Below are 15,283 nucleotides of genomic sequence, written 5' to 3' on the forward strand. Positions count from 1 at the left end.
ATGGGTGCCATGGTGACACACGATGGTCCTGGGTGGCAACGATGGATGATAGGGCATAGCCCTGATCCATGATTTCTCCTTGATCCACCATCTTGGCCTGTAGTGGACCCGTGGCTGGACTTGAGAGGGCTTGGTAGTCTGCCTCGCACGATGGCTCCAAAGTACATGACCCAAGGTTGAACGTGGAAACACCCGACTGGCCTCCACGGGGCCATTGGCCAGTATGTCGGCACGTCTCAACCGTGGGCTTCCGCAGTCCATATCTCCCAAATTGAGGAGCCATTTGTGGTGTTTGATAGCTCATCGCGGAGGGCTCAGTGAGCTCGACATGTCATGCTAAGAATACTCTCAAAGGCGTGCAAATTGAGGAGCCATTTGTGGTGTTTGATAGCTCATCGCGGAGGGCTCAGTGAGCTCGACATGTCATGCTAAGAATACTCTCAAAGGCGTGCACGAGGGGCACGTTGCTCCCACGCACTCTTTAAACTTTGAAGGCACGGGGCGGGGCCTGCAAGGCCTTCACACGCATCTATATGTATTCTATAAAGGCAGTGAGAGTGCCCTTTACACTTGTTGAGAGCTGCGAGCTGAAGGCTACAATCCAAAAGTCCTCTGCGCACGATAAAGAGGGAGAGAGAAACAAAGAGAGAGGCCGTACTAGTCGGGCTAAATGTGACGATGGTTTTCTGGCGCGGAGTCTGGACTCTCTAAGCTGCTTAATTCGTGGACACTTGGCCTCTTGGGGTAGGTCCCGACCAATGAGCATAAGACATGCTGGCAGGATTTTTCTCGCCTTAGACGTGGTGTGCCATCGCCACGTATGACAGGCAATGTTTGTGCATGCCGCGGGTATGTGGATAGAGTGAGTGAGGGTGGTGCAGGAGCAAGAGGAGAGATGAGCCAATGTGGGCAGTGGAGTGCATCTACTTTCCTCTCCTCGCTATGTCGGGGGCGTCTTAGGGCGCCGACGTACTCACTTCATCTTCCGTCGCCTACGGTACGCTGTGCGCTCATCAACGAGTGTAAGATCAGTAGAGAGGAGCACGGAATTGAGCTCTACTATCTGTGAGCAGCTGCAGGTGGTGTGCTGTTCACAGCACGAGAGCAATAGGAACCACGGCGTCTTCAAGGATGAGGTGGAGTCGCCGCCAATTGCGAGAAGGGAGGTGTTGAGCGCAGTGGCCTTGATGGTAATTTCGTAGAGGTAGGGTAGTAGGGCAATGTACCTTACCTCTTTTCTGCCAACATTCTTTCTTGTCTTGCAGGCCTCCGTTTGGGCACCCCTCTCGTCTGATGTGCAACTTGTCCATGCTGCCGACCTTACTCAAAGAATTCAGCGTAGCAAATTGCTGGGTACGCTCCTGCAGCTCTGCCTTAAACAATGTCCATTCTATTTTTGAGTATCTGAGCCCTCGTCTTTGAGGAGCCTTGAGAAATGAAATAATACCAGACATTCTCCGCCTGGAAGCTTGAGCGTTGCTTTAGTGAATACCTCAACACTGGAGTAAACACAGCCCCAAATATTGCTTAACCGCATTCCAGTGAGTGTTTAGAGGGACCTTTCAATTGTATTACTGACAGTATTTGAAACACTAACTGGTGGGAGCACATTCTATAATGACATGAGTAGATCTATATTGCTTCGGTAGAATTGCTGCTTATCAACTGGAAGGCAAGCCCTAGAGGTTTCATAGTGCTTAGTTATAATATGGATAGCATGAAGCTTAAAATGTTGGATAGGATTGATGATTCATCAGTCTGGCTTTAAGCTCTCTATTTTCTAAGGTAGGTGTTCATTGATGAGGCAATCATTGACACGTTCACTTTAGAAAATTTCACTTGCAATTAGAGAAGGTAGAAAGGAAGGAGTCTTTTGACATTGCCATTTTCATTCTTCAGTCAATAAGTGACAAAGTAATTTCTCCCCGCGTTTCCTTGCGTTTGCATCATCTTGTTAGGGGCGAGCATGTGGCATATGCAAACAGCCCTAGCTGTTGACAAGGTCCCTTTTGCAGAGACTGCAAACTCAAAAGACACCAAATGGACTGGTTGGATTGGAGCCTCATTGGAACTTGCCACCAATACTGGTTTGAGCTACTTAAGATGAAGACCTTAGATTTGTAAATCATAAGCCTACCCATAGTCTTTGGCGAAGTTTTTTTGTGGTTGTGTCTGGCTAATTCGCACTTTATTGTCGACAACTGTGAATGTTGTGCTACCCAGCATTCGTAGTGTCTGGCTGATTGACACTTTATGATCAACAATTGTGAGTGTTGTGCCACCTATATGACTTTTTGAGAATGTTGGTCCAGGTGACGAAGGATTGGTAATTAAGAACATGTATCATGGGGAGGCAGAAATTTGTCTGCAACTATGATGCACTTGATGTCTTTGCTAAATGCCTGAGCAAGTTTTTATGCCTCAAGGAGTGTCCTCCCTTCATATCTACTATGCTGTCTAACCTTAGACCTAATGAGAGAATTTGACTAATTTCAGCTGATGTTAACATTCTACGTACTGGTAGAACAAACCTGTCTCAATACTTTCTTTGAGGTCCCTCTGAGGCCCCCACTCTTTGAGGACCAGTTGCTGTATCATTGGCTTGATCAACTTCTTCTTTGGGAGATATCATAGACTCTAGCTGGAACTCACTCCTGTGCTCAGGTTTTACTTTCAAGAAGTACCCATCGATTGCTTGCAGAATCAATGCTACCTTGTGCCCAGCACTTTCATTAGATCTATCAGCAAATAATGTTGATTCTCTCAAAGCGAACATTGATGGCTGGCTGAGTGGAAGGAGCAAAGGGAATATTTTTGGCTGCTCCTATGCATGTTTGTCGGATGGAATTTGGCTACAGCCACTTAAAAATTGCAATACCTTTTTAAAAAGTATCGACTAGGAGACTCTCGTAATTTGTAAAGCACAGCATTGCCAAACCCAAAACAAAGAATAAATGCTCTTTATATGGTGGTCAAAGAGACTACTCGTGCTTAACAGCTAATGTGAGTTTTAGAGAAATGTCTTGAAGCTCCTAGAAAGTGGAAATGAGCGTATGCAAGTTTGGGTGGTTGAGGCGTCGGTATTTACTCCTCTTTTGTTAGTGAAATGTGGAACTGGTTTCAATGGGCAAATGAAAGTACTAATGCTTTTTACTGAAGTATTGGTAAACACTTGGCAGTGAAAGATATGTTGGGGGGAGATTTTGCAAGGATACTCTTTGTTTAGGGTATTTCTGTACTTAACGAGTTGGTCCAGTACTCAGCTCAAAGCTTGAATTATAGGCTTGTAAGTGCTTCTATGGGGATAGAAGGTGGGACGCATAATTATCTGTACAAACAGGCAGCGGCAATTCATTTTCTTCATGAGGAGTTGCATTCCTTTCAGATGTTTCCATCCTGTGTTCCTTTTGAAGCACTCGTGTCACGTGCACATGGCCCTGTGTGCCACATGGACATGCTTAATCGACTTTCAGAGCCAGTTTTCCCCTTCTTCCTAGATAGGAGTATCTAGATCTAAGAGGATTAGTACTGGCAATTTTGTGAGCCTGCTTGCAAGACCTGCATCTCCGGACGAGTCCATTAGATTTGGTTTTCTAGTTTTGGAACCCTCTTGCATAAATGGTTTGTACACGCGATGGTTTGTACACGTGTGTTTGCAGGAACTGCATCTCTGGATGAGTCCATTAGATTTGGTTTTCTAGTTTTGGAACCCTCTTGCATAAATGGTTTGTACACGCGTTTTGAGAGATGTTATTACACTACGGTGGATGGTGGACATCTGGCATGACATGCATGTAGTTTTAGGTTAGAGGAATCCAACGAGCCTGTGGAATCCCGGGTGGGCAGATGTGTGATAGTTTTATCCAAATAATGACCTCTTGGCCAAACTGATGGTTAGTGGGGATGTCGTGGTATTTAGTTAATACTATGCATGGTGGAGCTGATGGTTATATTGTCTTGTGGGTGACTACCATGGGTCTATACCTTGCACTTTCCTTTAAGGGTGAGTCTGGGCTTATCCTGGATTCATCTAGGTATATTTTTTAGTCGTATAGTGGACATGCAGACTTCACATTAATGACGACGTTAGTGGGGATGTCGTGGTATTTAGTCAATACTATGCATGGTGGAGCTGATGGTTATATTGTCTTGTGGGTGACTACCATGGATCTATACCTTGCACTTTCCTTTAAGGGTGAGTCTGGGCTTATCCTGGATTCATCTAGGTATATTTTTTAGTCGTATAGTGGACATGCAGACTTCACATTGTGAAGTTTTCATCCGAGTTACGACCAATTGATATTGTGCTAATTCTTTCTATCTTTTGTGGTGCGTATGCCCTATCAACTACCTTTTGTGCTAATTTTTTCGATTTAATGCTTCTTTTAGTGCTAGGCTTCATTATGGCTGAGTCTGCCCTTGATCTCCGGAGTCATGACGGAAACTCAGTACGCTGAACTTTGTGTTGATGTATGCTCATGTGTGTGTGTGTGTGTGTGGTGTGTGGTGTGTTTGGGAGCATATGTTAGTAACTAGTTCTACACCCACTATTGGGCACTGACGACGTTAGTGGGGATGTCGTGGTATTTAGTCAATACTATGCATGGTGGAGCTGATGGTTATATTGTCTTGTGGGTGACTACCATGGGTCTATACCTTGCACTTTCCTTTAAGGGTGAGTCTGGGCTTATCCTGAATTCATCTAGGTATATAAAACTTATTAATAAATCATTGTTATGATATATTTTATTGGGCTTGGTGGACAATTTTCCCTATCTAAGCCTAACGGAGTTTATAACTCAAAATTCAGCCCTATAAAGGGAACCGGGCAACCAAGCATTTGAACAAGTTGCAGATCACCTAGCACTAGCAAAAGAGCAACCTAACGTTTCCAGTTTTTAGACCAGCCTCAACGTCTTGCTGAAAATTGCCAGATCAGCACCAGTGTTTTCAGATCAGCACCAACGTTTTCAGATCAGCACCGTCGCGGGAAACGGTTTGGATCTGCTCATTGCGGTCCGGTATTTTGGCAGCCCATCGAGCCTCCCCTCGACCATTCTTTCGCTGACATTGAGTGCTCCATTGTTGTCCATCATCGGCAAGGTCGAGATTTGCGTTTTCATCCCTTTATTCCTCTCACATCGGGTGTGACGTGACACATCCAACCCTATGTGTCCGTGGACAAGCTACAACATGATCAGGGTTCATTCAGTCCAGTCAGTTTAGATTTAGACGTGATCTGGCACTTTTGTGAGTCTATTCGTAGACCGTGCATGCCTAGTCACTTAGTGTAGATGCATATCCTCTGGTTGCACACAGTATGATCATAAGCATCCCATCAGAATCCATCAGAATCCTTCAGGAGAATTTTCCAGTGCATTTAGCCTATTTTACCTATTTTTGACATTTTTCACTTAGTATTTTTAAGTGACTTTTGTTGGAAAGTAGGTAGGACAAATTGAGTAAGTTTGTATATAAGCAAACCTAGACTAGCACTAAATGGCAAAAGAGGCAACAGGAGCCAAGCTCAACAGGCAACTTCTCAAGCAAGACCTTGGCGGTTCTCCCCTCCAAGCAAGACTCAGCATCTAGCATTTTCTTCATCAAGCACCATCGCCAAGCAGGCCCCAGTCCTTGGCGTTTTTGCATCAGGTAGCCATCGCCATCAAGTCCCAAGCCTAGCGTTTTTGACCCAAAGCGTCACCGCAAGCAGATCCCCATGCCTAGCGTTTTTCAGCCCATATCGCCCTCCCTTCTGGCTGGCGTTTTTCAGCAATGAAGCAGTCTCAGATTCAGCCCTAACAGACCATGAGATTCAGCCCAAAGAACATCAGTTTTCAGCCCTACAGTAGATGCAGATTTTCAGCCCTAAAGACCAGCAGAATCAGCATTTTCCTTAGCGTTTTCGGCAACAGCAGATTTCAGCTCATAGCGTTTTTGGACAGCAGATAAAACATTGCAGATTTCAGCCCTTAGGTCGGTCTTGTCGTCATCGCCGACATAGCCTAGACTTGCATCAGTCACATGCATTTAGTTTGTACCAGTTTGTGCAATCATAAGTAGAACACTCTTGCCGACAAGAGTGGGGCCTTCGGAGGAGGGTTTTACAATGTCTCTGGTGTCGTATCTCTCTTCTCTCTCTATCTCTCAGTCTCATACACTTGCACGCACAGGGTCCATTCACTTTGTTTGTGATCATAGCATTCTCTCATTAAGAACGGAAGGCTTTACCTTCCATAAGAACACTCTTGCCGACAAGAGTGGGGCCTTCGGAGGAGGGTTTTACAATGTCTCTGGTGTCGTATCTCTCTTCTCTCTCTATCTCTCAGTCTCATACACTTGCACGCACAGGGTCCATTCACTTTGTTTGTGATCATAGCATTCTCTCATTAAGAACGGAAGGCTTTACCTTCCATAAGAACAAAAAGGAACCTTGAGCACAGTTCGGAGCACTCATCTTGAGCAAAGCGCAAACATTCATTTCGCTGTACCTTACATTGGTATCAGAGCTTTGGCAGTGTTCTGTATTACTCAAGGAAAGAACCACAGGAATCACAAGAATTTTTTTTTGCTTGTTGCGGTCGCACGAACCCAAGTTCGCTTGGGCATGTCGATTCCTAATCATGTTTTTGAAGAGTGACAGGAATCCCAGGAAAGAAGAGCTTGTCCAGTCTCCCCTTGTGCCTCTTTTCACTCATTGAGAGCGGACCGTGCACTTGATGGCCGGCCAATTGACGTGAGGTGGGAAAAAGCAACCTTGGTGTGAGTGCAAGGCCGCCAAGGTGTGCGCCCGCGGAAAAGAGCCGAACTCGGGTGAAGAGAAGATCCCTCTCAAACACAGATTGCAAGCGAAAGAAAACCCTCAAGAACCTCAAGAACCTCAAGACCCCCAAGAATCCAAGTTCCTTGTGAACTTAAGAACCCAAGACCCACAAGAACCCAAGTTCCTCGTGAACTTAAGAACCCAAGACCACAAGAACCCACGACTTCAGAATGGTCATCACTCGAAGCGGAATGGATACTTCGCTTGGAGGTGACGAGCATGAGAGAGGCGAAGAAGAATTTTCCCCACCAGAAGGTTGTTCCGACCCTCCCCCTTCCCCATCTACGTCAAGAATTGCACTAACTCCTATGGAGGCTTTGGACCAAATGTTTATGGAAAGGAAGTTAGAACGGGAAGCAAGACAAGCAGAAAGAATGGTAGAATTTGATCGTGAATGCAAAGAAAGAAAAGCAGAAATGGATCGCAGACACACAGAAAGAAGAGCAGAAAGAAAAGAAGAAATGGAGCGCAAACACCAAGAAAGAACGGCAGCCGCCGTCAAAGGAAAGAGCGACCAACACATGAAAGAGTTCTTGCGACTCTTTTCTCAAGTTTAGGCACAGATGCACGAGATCCGGGAAAAGGAGACTCTCTCAGTCTCTTCTTCTCCCAAGCATGACACACAGGATTTGAATGACAATGATTTACATGACGATAAGCATGATGATTTGAATGACAATGATAAGCATGATGATTTGCATGATCAAGATGTGATTTCTCACAAGCATGATAAGTTGCATGAAGATGATGTGATTGTTCACAAAGTTGATGTGTTAGTGGATGCTCTTTCTAGCAAAGCTAACCTCGTTGTAGATTCGATCAATCACGAAGAACCGATCTTGGCTTTCGAGTCGAGGTCCAAAGAACCCCCACAGGACGGTTCGATCATTCAGGAAGAACCGATCTTGGCTCTCGAGCCTGGGTCCAAGAACCCTCACAGGAAGTATTATGTGTTCGCATGATTGATACACACGCATTGTTCGAGTGTTTTATTCATGATCATTTCCTGTATTTTAGTCAACGTCTTTATGTGATGCCTTTCCCTAGTCGTGACATATTGTACGTTGAGCACGTTTCACTCATGAATGAGCACGAATGTATGCAGATTGTTCATGAAAAGCTGAAAAGTATGAAGTCACATTCCATGTCTCTTCCTTGGCATGACATAGTTTCCGAACGAGCACATGAAAGTATGAGCACCAAGCATGGACATTTCCGTTGTGAATTGCCACAGTTGATTGCTTTAGATCAAAAGAGAAAGATTCGATCTCATTGTTTGCGTGTCTGTGGTGAACGGTTTGGCACTCCGTCTCTTTGTTCATCTACTTTGCATGCACAAGCTTTGAGGAAGACAAGATTTTTTCCACTCACTTTACATGGAATAGGTATGTTCATGGTTTTGTGTTGGAAATGGTTTCAGGAATTTTCAGCCATGGAGATTCTTGAAGAAGAAAGAAGCATGACTCTCGACAAAGTTGAAGTATTGAAGGAGCCTCAGAAGACTTTGTGTCGCTTTTGGCGCGGCCCAAAGAAGCAAGCATTGCAGACCTTTATGAAGTTCCAAGTATCGCACGACCCACACATCAGAGTGGGCCGGCGAAGAGTCCCTTCCAGGATTACGGATGCTATTGGCGATCTCCCTCGACGCCATACAGTTTGGTACCAATACCTTACTTTGAAAAAGAGGGGAACCCTGATTGAACTTTGAAGCTACAGCACGATCAGGGTTCAATCAGTCCAGTCAGTCTAGATTTAGAAGTGATCTGGCACTTTTGTGAATCTATTTGTAGATCGTGCATGCCCAGTCACTTAGTGTAGATGCATATCCTCTGGTTGCACACAGCATGATCATAAGCATTCCCATCAGAATCCATCAGGGGAATTTTCCAGTGCATTTAGCCTATTTTACCTATTTTTGATATTTTTCACTTATTATTTTTAAGTGACTTTTGTTGGAAAGTAGGTAGGGCAAATTGAGTAAGTTTGTATATAAGCAAACCCAGACTAGCACTAAATGGCAGAAGAGGCAACAGGAGCCAAGCTCAGCAGGTAACTTCTCAAGCAAGACCTTGGCGGTTCTCCCCTCCAAGCAAGACTCAACATCTAGCGTTTTCTTCATCAAGCACCATCGCCAAGCAGGTCCCAGTCCTTGGTGTTTTTGCATCAGATAGCCATCGCCATTAGATCCCAGGCCTAGCGTTTTTGATCCAAAGCGTCACCGCAAGCAGATCCCCATGCCTAGCGTTTTTCAGCCCATATCGCCCTCCCTTCTGGCTGGCGTTTTTCAGCAATGAAATAGTCTCAGATTCAGCCCTAAAAGACCAGCAGATTCAGCCCAAAGAACATCAGTTTTCAGCCCTACAGTAGATGCAAATTTTCAGTCCTAAAGACCAGCAGAATCAGCGTTTTCCTTAGCGTTTTCGGCAACAACAGATTTCAGGTCATAGCATTGTTGGACAACAGATAAAACATTGCAGATTTCGGCCCTTAGGTCGGTCTCATCGTCACCGTGGTCATCGCCAACATAGCCTACACTTGCATCAGTCACATGCATTCAGTTTGTACTAGTTTGTGCAATCATAAGTAGACCACTCTCGCCGACGAGAGTGGGGCCTTCGGAGGAGGGTTTTACAACGTCTCTCGTGTTGTATCTCTCTTCTCTCTCTATCTCTAAGTCTCATACACTTGCACGCACAATGTCCATTCACTTTGTTTGTGATCATAGCATTCTCTCATTAAGAACGGAAAGCTCTACCTTCCATAAGAACAAAAAGGAACCTTGAGCACAGTTCGGAGCACTCATCTTGAGCAAAGCGCAAACATTCATTCCGCTGCACCTTACATCGGGAGCGCAATTTAGCTCCAAATCTACTCCTTGGTGGCCATCCACAATCCCTCATCGAGAAGGGCATCCCCCGAAGGTGTCTCTTCTTGAGGAGTTAACCCAAGGACAGTCATCATTCGAGTCAGTAGAGTCTACACATGAAGTATTGCATGTGTGTACATTTCATTTACACAATTTAAAGCAAATACCACATCGGCAATGGTGTGGGGGGCCCTTGAGAGGGTTGGTTGGGACTCCATCTCCTCTTCTCTCTCTCTCTCTCTCTCTCTCTCTCTCTCTCTCTCTCTATACCACACTCTCCCATTCCCTCGCTTTAGGGAAAAGTAAAAGGAACTATCATTCATTCTAAAGCAATCACTAACGCAAGGAAAGAAAGAAAAGGATTTGTGGAAGTATAACACCTAGATCTTCACCATTTAATTCCGCTGCACCTGACATTGGTATTGTGAAGATTTTGCACTAATTTGTTAATATTTGGTTTTTTTTTTTCTTCTCTCTACTGCAAGAGTGTGTTGTAGCATTTTGCCCAAGGACGCTTCCCTCACTCAGGGAACTGCAGGACCTGTCATTGTAGGTAGGACCATGCGCCTTGAGCGTAGGAAATGCGAATACTGTATACCGGGGTTACAGTTGTGGTGCGCCTGTGTGAGAGTAGTTGACTTGGTGTGCGTGTTCAACCACCTCGACTAAAAGAAATCCTAGCATGGGTATTTGCAGTCATAACTTCTTCGACATGACAGATCGCATCATTGAAGACATGCATTGGAAAGATGAAGTTGTTGATAGCTAGTATCAAGATTTGTTAGCGGCCTATGGCGACAAAGGAAGGTGCTATTCAAATCAGCCTATTAGCTTTGGAGTCTTGGCATTGTTTGCACAACCATCTCCCCATCTGCTTGGAGAATTCCATCACTCCAAAAGAAGCATTGCATTGTCATTGATCTGTACACATCTGTGGCAGTACATCATCGGGTCCACACCATCTGCATCTTTTTAGCAATCGGTAGCTATCAATCCGGAGCCAAAGGGTTCCTATCGGAGGCAACCACTGTGGGAGTTCGCTGGCAGCGTGAGGCTACATTCGCAGCCACATTGGTTGCAGAGACAAGGATTCATTTAGAGCTTCCATCAACATCATCTAGAAGGAACTTCATCCGAGACCATCTTATGGCGTGCATGGAGTTCGGTACCAGTACCTCACCTTAAGGAGGAAGGGATGTCACATGCACATGGCTCTGTGTGCCACATGGACATGCTTCATCGACTTTGAGAGCCAATTTTCCTCTTCTTCCTATGTAATGTGCAACGGAAGTGAATGATGATGTATGCTCAGGATGAGTGATCAGTGAGTGCTCAAGGTTAGGGAGAGCCTTTCTTTGCTTATTGAGAGAGAGTGCAATGACCAAAACAAAAGTGATTGGAAACTGTGAATGAATAGTGTTGAGAGTGCTAGAGAGAGAGAGAGAAGAGACGACGACACCAGATGGGGTCCCAAACCCCCCTCCAAGGGCCCCCCCTCTCTATTGCTAGAGAGATATTTGCTTTAGATTGCACAAAGTCTGGTACAATGGTTCTAGATGCTGTGGTACTCGACAACGACGACGATGGTGTCGGTGACGAGGTCGAGGCTAAGGGCTAAAATCTGAAAACGATAGGAACGCTGATAGGATATGGGTCATGTGGCGAAGCTAACGGGCTGAATTGTCGTTTGCGATGACGACGATGGCTGGAAACTGAAAAACACTGATGGATTTGCTAACTGAAAATTGTTTCGGTCGTCTTGGCCGCGATGGAACAACCGACTGCGACGAAGGAAGGTCTGATCCGATGGGGTACTGTGGCGTACGCCGGGTAAGAGTAGAAATGCTGCTGGCTGAGAAACACTGATGATCAAGGCTGAAAACGCTGATCAAAAACGTTGAGGGATCTGCTGAGAAAACGCTAGAGAGGATGGGAGCACTGCTTGTCTGTTGCAGGTGCTTCATCCTCTGGGTCTTCTTCTTCTTCCAGCACCCCAAGAGATCCTTATATATGTGCAAAAGGCTGGGTCGAGCAAGCTCCCCAGCAGCCCCCACGATTAGGTAATTGAAAAGTCAATTATTAATAAATTCACTTATAAAAGGTGGTTCACACACAGTCAGAAACTAGAAACTGGGTTCCTATGCGCTGAAAATGCTCATGCTGGGTACCAAGTACTGATGCTAATGATCATGGGTTGTTCAATTAGAGGGTATGAAGCTACTCTAAGTGCCTGGACATGCACGTCCTGCGTACAGGCTCACAAAGGTGCCAGAACACCTCATGGGCTACTTAAACCCTAGAAGTAGATACAACTTGCCCACATGCACGTAGGGTTAGATGTGCACGTGACATCCCCCCTATTCAAGGTGAGGTACTGGTGCCGAGCTGTATGGATTTCATATTGTCCGCCAACAACTCTTGGGAGTCTGCGAAGAACTCTTCGCCGGCCCACTCTACTGCGTGGGTCCCGCAATACATGAACTTCAAGAAAGTTTGTAGTGCTTGCTTCTTTGGGCCGCGTCGAAAGCGACAGAATAATCTGCTTCGACTCCAATGCTTCAACTTCGTCTATGATCTCGGGTTCACCTTCTTCAAGAATCTCCTTTGAGGAATATCCCTGAAACCACTTCAAACACAAAATCATAAACATATTTGTACTCTTCCTAAATGACTATGCATGAAATGCAGATGAACAATGTGACGGAGTGCCACACGGTTCACCAAATACGTGCCAAAAGTGTGATCTAAACTTGACTTTTCGACCTAAAATTGTCGACTGCTGCAAATCACAATGGAAATGTCAATGCTTGATGGAAAATCGTGCTAGCACTTTTGCTGTAACTGTGTCCTGCCAAGGAATAAGCATGCAAAAAATGATTGACATGACCGACAATGATGAAACATCGTAAATTCCTTGTGTCACGTGCACATCTAAGCCTATGTGTACGTGGACAAGCTACTTCATGACATGGATTCAGTTTAGTTAGCTTAGGAAGTGTTCTGGCACTTTTGTGAGTCTGTTCGCAGACCGTGCAAGTCCAGGCACTTAGAGTAGATGCATATCCACTGGTTGCACACAACATGACCATCAGATTTCAGTTAAAACCCATCAGGAGCATTTTTACAGCGCATAGACCTATTTTCCCTATTTTAGCCAATTTTCACTTATTATTTTTAAGTGACTTTTGTTGGGAAACTGGGTAGGGCAATTTTGATAAGCAAGTACATAAGAAACCCTAGCGCTAGCACTTTCTGGCAGAAGAGGTAGCAGGGACCGGACATCCAACAGCGCATCTTCTTAGCAAGACTCCCCCAACAATTTACCTAGCGTTTTCTGCATGGAGACCCCAGATCAAGCCTAGCGTTTTTCATGAAGATAGCCTGGCGTTTTGCATTGCAGTTCAGCCCCGGCGGTAGCAGAGTCCAGCATCCAGCATAGCGTTTTTGCATCAAGCATTAGTTCAACCCAGCTTTTTTGATTTGCAGATCAGCCTCGGCATTTTGCAGATCTACTGCGACAGAATCATCAGTTAGACTAGCGTTTTTAGTTTTCAGCATCAAGACACCGCAGAACAAGTCCCAAACCTCGCAAATCTCACCTTCCCGCAGCAGATCCTCGCGCACGGTTAGATCCAACGAACTTTGCGTTTTCAGCGCGTTGTTGTTGCATCGTGGTCATCGCCGTCGTCACCGACATAGAGTCAGAGTTCAACAGATAAAGATTTGCAGATTTCAGCCATTAGCGTTTTCAGATTTCAACCCGTCTTGTCGTCATCCTCATCGTCGTCGGCATTGTCGGCAAGTCCATTGCATTGTAGAGATTTGTGCAATCAATAGTAGACCGCTCTTGCCATAGAGAGTGGGGCCTTCGGAGGAGGGTTTGACAACATTCTGGTGTCGTATTCTTCTCTCTCTATCTCTCAGTGCTAATTCTTTCTATCTCTTGTGGTGCGTATGCCCTATCAAATACCTCATTTTTGTGCTAATTTTTTCTATTTAATTCTTCTTTTAGTGCTAGGCTTCATTATGGCTGAGTTTGCCGTTGATCTTCGGAGTCATGACAGAAACTCAGTACGCTAAACTTTGTGTTGATGTATGCTCATGTGTGCGTGCGTGTGGTGTGTGTTGTGTTTGGGAGCATATATTAGTACCCACTATTGGGCATTGACGACGTTAGTGGGGATGTGGTGGTATTTAGTCAATACTATGCATGATGGAGCTGATGGTTATATTGTCTTGTGGGTGACTACCATGGGTCTATACCTTGCACTTTCCTCTAAGGGTGAATGTGGGCTTATTCTGGATTCATCTAGGTATATTTTTTAGTCGTATTGCGGACATGCAGACTTCACATTGTGAAGTTTTCGTCCGAGTTACGACCTGTTGATATTGTGCTAATTCTTTCTATCTCTTGTGGTGCGTATGCCCTATCAACTACCTCATTTTTGTGCTAATTTTTTCGATTTAATGCTTCTTTTAGTGCTAGGCTTCATTATGGCTGAGTCTGCCCTTGATCTCCGGAGTCATGACGGAAACTCAGTACGCTGAACTTTGTGTTGATGTATGCTCATGTGTGTGTGTGTGTGTGTGGTGTGTGTGGTGTTTGGGAGCATATGTTAGTACCTAGTTCTACACCCACTATTGGGCACTGACGACGTTAATGGGGATGTCGTGCTATTTAGTCAATACTATGCATGGTGGAGCTGATGGTTATATTGTCTTGTGGGTGACTACCATGGGTATAGCTATACCTTGCACTTTCCTTTAAGGGTGAGTCTGGGCTTATCTTGGATTCATCTAGGTATATTTTTTAGTCGTATTGCGGACTTGCAGACTTCACATTGTGAAGTTTTCATCCGAGTTACGACTTGTTGATATTGTGCTAATTATTTCTATCTCTTGTGGTGCGTATGCCCTATCAACTACCTCATTTTTGTGCTAATTTTTTCGATTTAATTCTTCTTTTAGTGCCAGGCTTCATTATGGCTGAGTTTGCCTTTGATCTCCGGAGTCATGACAAAAACTCAGTACGCTGAACTTTGTGTTGATGTATGCTCATGTGTGCGTGCGTGTGGTGTGTGTTGTGTTTGGGAGCATACATTAGTACCTAGGTCTACACCCGCTATTGGGCACTGACGACGTTAGTGGGGATGGCGTGGTATTTTGTCAATACTATGCATGATGGAGCTGATGGTTATATTGTCTTGTGGGTGACTGCCATGGGTCTATACCTTGCACTTTCCTTTAAGGGTGAGTCTGGGCTTATCCTGGATTCATCTAGGTATATCATTTGCACTCTCTCACTAAAGGAACGGAAGGCTCTCCGTTCCGTAAGTAAAAGGAACCTTGAGCACAGTTTGGAGCACTCATCTTGAGCAAAGTTCAACATTCACTTCCGGTGCATCTTACATTGGTATCAGAGCTTTGGCAGTGTTACAGTATCTAGCGTGGTTGAAAGAGGATTAGCGCAACCTCAAGCAGAATGGGATACCAATCATGTCTTTTTCTAACCGTGTTTTGCAGCTCGGCACCCAATTACGCAAATCGGATGATATAAATCAAGTTTGATGTAGAAGTCTTCGACCCCGTGGATC

At 45.0% G+C, this 15,283-nt stretch overlaps 1 protein-coding gene across 1 annotated transcript in view; it reads left to right on the forward strand.

The window, feature by feature from the left end:
* The first annotated feature begins 805 nt into the window (after nucleotides 1-805).
* The window catches only part of TL29 (ascorbate peroxidase 4), a 68,005-nt gene continuing 53,527 nt past the window's right edge, over nucleotides 806-15,283 (forward strand). Inside the window, exons 1-3 of the mRNA XM_086501134.1 lie at nucleotides 806-997; nucleotides 1,074-1,190; nucleotides 1,266-1,353. Of these exons, the coding sequence (XP_086357260.1) occupies nucleotides 821-997; nucleotides 1,074-1,190; nucleotides 1,266-1,353 (382 nt within the window). The 5' untranslated portion in view covers nucleotides 806-820. The remainder of the gene's footprint in view (nucleotides 998-1,073; nucleotides 1,191-1,265; nucleotides 1,354-15,283) is intronic.

The sequence above is a fragment of the Adiantum capillus-veneris genome, chromosome 26, assembly GCF_014529385.1.
Source record: "Adiantum capillus-veneris isolate H3 chromosome 26, ASM1452938v2, whole genome shotgun sequence".
Classification (NCBI taxonomy): Eukaryota; Viridiplantae; Streptophyta; class Polypodiopsida; order Polypodiales; family Pteridaceae; genus Adiantum; species Adiantum capillus-veneris.